The 4,055-nt window shown below is 33.5% G+C and overlaps 1 protein-coding gene across 1 annotated transcript in view; it reads right to left on the reverse strand.

The window, feature by feature from the left end:
* Positions 1-1,081: 1,081 nt before the first annotated feature.
* LOC117120040 (nucleolin-like) overlaps positions 1,082-4,055 on the reverse strand; it is a 3,160-nt gene continuing 186 nt past the window's right edge. Inside the window, exons 2-6 of the mRNA XM_033265038.1 lie at positions 3,666-3,956; positions 3,026-3,073; positions 2,428-2,688; positions 2,180-2,241; positions 1,082-1,429 (exon numbers count right to left, since the gene is read on the reverse strand). Of these exons, the coding sequence (XP_033120929.1) occupies positions 1,250-1,429; positions 2,180-2,241; positions 2,428-2,688; positions 3,026-3,073; positions 3,666-3,956 (842 nt within the window). The 3' untranslated portion in view covers positions 1,082-1,249. The remainder of the gene's footprint in view (positions 1,430-2,179; positions 2,242-2,427; positions 2,689-3,025; positions 3,074-3,665; positions 3,957-4,055) is intronic.

A 4,055-nucleotide genomic window follows, 5' to 3' on the forward strand; every position in this document is an offset into this window, starting at 1 on the left:
TATAATATAAAATCAACTTTTTATTTCACACTCCCTGCGATTGCTTTTCTTGGGGCCCTGAGAGCCGAGAAGTTAAATCACTGCTCATACAGTACATGTACATTGCTTTTTTATGTGCATCCATTCATCTAGGGACCGGCCAAGTTGACAAAATTTCATTAAAAAACAATTGCTACCAATTGATTTTATCTACCCAATTTACTGCTATATTATTATTAATATCAGTATGTTTAGGTATGCGAAATGTGGGTGGGTGGGGTGTAAAACACAGCATTTACTTATGCCATCTATATGGTATGTTTTTGGTTACGAATCTTTGCAATATATTCTTTTAGGCATAGATTAAGTTAAGGCCACTCTTGTAAGGGCAGCGGTGTGGGACCCCCTTTAGAAATTCCTTCCCTCCGTTAGTCTTAGGAGTTACTAATTAGGAATATATTATCTATCTTGGGCAAGTAAAGGTACTCCTGAAGCCTCCCCCACCATTGATAGTTTTTTTTTTTTTTTTTTAGTTAGGGTTACAAAACTGTTAACAACTCTCTCGACTTCTGTTTTGCACAATGGGCATCTTTGATGGATACTGGCGCATTATAAATGTTATTATTATTATTATTATTATTATTATTAATATTCTGCCATTTATGTTCCCACCTCTTCTTAAGCTTGACACCATTCTTTCAGATAGTCATTATTGTTATTGTCCAATATGAATGCTATCTGGAAAACTTGCAAATAGTAATTTCATATTTAGTCCAGACTAACCGTACCATTGTTTCTATCCATGTGTCTGTGCATAATGGGCCAGTAGAAATTCATATTCATCATCATCATCACCATCATCACCACCACCACCATCATCAATACCTATACCCTATCATCATTTTATTCTATTTAAAAACCAGTAGCAATATAATGATTAATTTAGCTACAATCAATCATACCATCATGTCATACCACCATGTAAACCATGTAAAAATTTATTGCTACCAATATTTGCTATCAAAATTTCCATTAAATATTTAATTTTGCTTTTCTTAGTAAACAAAATACATGAAAATCAGTCGGCGAAAATTCGTAGCAGGGTAATTTTTTTCTGTGGTTTCATAAGAAAATAACGATGAAGTAAATTTATTAGTGAACAAGTAATACAATTTAATACTACAGTCAGACATCTAAACACAAAAATACCATTATATTTGAAGACAAAAAAGAAATAAGTTTTGGGAGTGAAGAGATATGATTTGATGGTCTATTTTTTCTTATGATAGTTGTTAAACAGCATAAGGATGTTCAATTCCATTTCTCCCCTGTCGTCTTCGCTGATCTTTCTCATTTTTGTTGCCACTATTTTCCCAAAATTGTCGGCTTCATCTTCATTTCCAGTTCCTTTCATTATTTCTAGCAACTTCTTGTCAACATCGCTCATCTCCTGTCAAATTAATCATTTTGCAACAATTAAAAATTTCATTGAGATACAATTTAGAATGCGCTAATGTAAAAGGAATTGATCAGAAACATTTGAATCAAAACTTTAATACTTAAAATGTAGTTTGTAGAATAATTCAGCATTGTAGGTAGAAGCTTTGGGTTTTCTAATTTACAAACTACATTAATCTAATGGCCTTTTGTATAATTTTTGTTATTAAGGGAAGATGTTAAAATTCTCGGAACAGGCTGCTGCTTCTTAATATTGTATTAATTAATTTATTTTATTTTATCAATCTTTAATGAGGGTGGTCCATCTAGCCAAAGTTGATCATTAGGGACCATCTTTATATAATTTCCTGAACCGACCTGTCACACACTAAAATTTGAAAAATACAATTATCAACATTATTGCAAATTTACAAACAGTAGGCCTTTTCTTTTTTGGTAACTCTCCATCTCCTCTGAAAGTGCACATAAAAAATATTGATTTTTTTTTTATAGAAAACTTTCTCCATTTTTTAGGTGAAGCACGGTACCTGGGACATAAAAAATGCCTATTATATCCCTAGTTCTATTACAATTGGTCATCAAAATCTTTTAATTTAAATATTGCATGTTACTTTGAATCAAAAATTTCATCTATATGTACTTGTGTAAAAATGTTGACAGTTGTTAACAACCCATAATACATTTGTGGATTCCAGCTACAGTATTATCAAATCAAGCGATTGACTATTATACTGATACTTACATTGCTCGGTCCAGTCTTTTCAGCTGGCTTGGATTTTTTGGCCCATGCCTTTTTAACAGCCTCTGAAAATGTATAAACAGTAATAAAACGTATGTTACATGGGTAAAATAACATGTAGTTTTTATGTGGGTGGGGTGTGTAAATATGTTTGTTTTAAACTGAGATGATGTAATAATGCTTGTATTCTATTGGACAAGGGTGATTTGTACAAGTTATTAGCATGAAGCAATCATACACAAATTTCTTACTGTTTGGTTTGTCAACACTTCTCTTCTTCATCGATCCTCTTGGGGCTTCATTCTTGCCAGCTTTTGACTCCTGACTCTTGTCTTCTACTACCTGACTTGATCCAGGTTCCTCCTCTTCAACTTCATCGTGTTGATCTTCAAGTCCCTCAACAATTTTGCCTTCTTCTCCATCTTTCATGTTTACTTCAACTTCTACGTTGTGTTCGTCAATTTCATAACTGCTATTTTCAATATCATCATCTACATCGTCGCTGATGTTATCTGTATTGAGAAAAAATTTAAAACAAGTACCGTACTTATGTTGAATTTTCTGTTGCAATTACCCCAATAATGATTTTGTATACTAGGAATGATCACACCAAAATAAAATCCATTCATATTTAAAAAAAAATTCTACATCATACTAAAATATTATTAAAATATGAATAGCTAAATATTTTTTGAATTACTCTCAAATTTTAACTATACCCAAGTATACATAGGGGCAGAAATACAGCATTAACTCACTTGTGTTTCCCACAAGTCAGTCTGTTTGGTTTATAATAAGGATACCATCTTTTAAAAATATATATATATAATGAGCATTTAAAGTAGTTACCTTTGTCGTCTGGTGGTGTGACATCCCACAAAGAATCATCTATCTCTTCTGAAAAAAAAATTAATTGTTATTGGTCAGTTATTTATCTTTGTGTTTTATATATTTATTTACAGATACCTGAGAATGGGTCTTGAGAGGTTCAAGCAACTTTCAGCTATGGTAGAGCCTCATCTAAAACCGAGAGAAAACAGAGGGCGAATACATGTGTCACCAGATGAAAGGGTTGTAGTGACACTGCGCTACCTCGCAACTGGAGATAGCATGGGGTCCCAATCGTTCAATTTCAGACTTGGTCGTTCAACGGTCTCAAAACATCAAAGAGGTGTGTGATGCCATTTGGGCAGCATTGAACTCTACGTGCCTTAGAATGAACTATCGGTCTTACTAAATACCACACGGAACACACGGGACCACTCGAGACCACACGGGTGCAAAAATGATTAAAATATTACCACACGATAGTATAAAACTGCTATATAATCAATAAAAACCAACTTTTATAATAACAATTGTCCAAAATATGGTAAAAATAATTTTTTTTAAACAGGTTTTTCCGCCGTGCTTCGGAAGGTAATGCGTTGACATTGAGGTTCAGTAACGTATTCACGTCTCCAGAAACGCGTTCAACCTTGACCTCTACCACATTCATTACGTACCTGTCTCTTATACACATCTAGATGTGTATAAGAGACAGTCTTCATCGATTCTCTTGGGGCTTCATTCTTGCCAGCTTTTGACTCCTGACTCTTGTCTTCTACTACCTGACTTGATCCAGGTTCCTCCTCTTCAACTTCATCGTGTTGATCTTCAAGTCCCTCAACAATTTTGCCTTCTTCTCCATCTTTCATGTTTACTTCAACTTCTACGTTGTGTTCGTCAATTTCATAACTGCTATTTTCAATATCATCATCTACATCGTCGCTGATGTTATCTGTATTGAGAAAAAATTTAAAACAAGTACCGTAAGATGTGTATAAGAGACAGCTTTTACAATTGGTCATCAAAATCTTTTAATTTAAATATTGCATAT

The sequence above is a fragment of the Anneissia japonica genome, unplaced genomic scaffold (assembly GCF_011630105.1).
Source record: "Anneissia japonica isolate Jap-2015-1 unplaced genomic scaffold, ASM1163010v1 scaffold288186_len71641_cov116, whole genome shotgun sequence".
NCBI lineage: Eukaryota > Metazoa > Echinodermata > Crinoidea > Comatulida > Comatulidae > Anneissia > Anneissia japonica.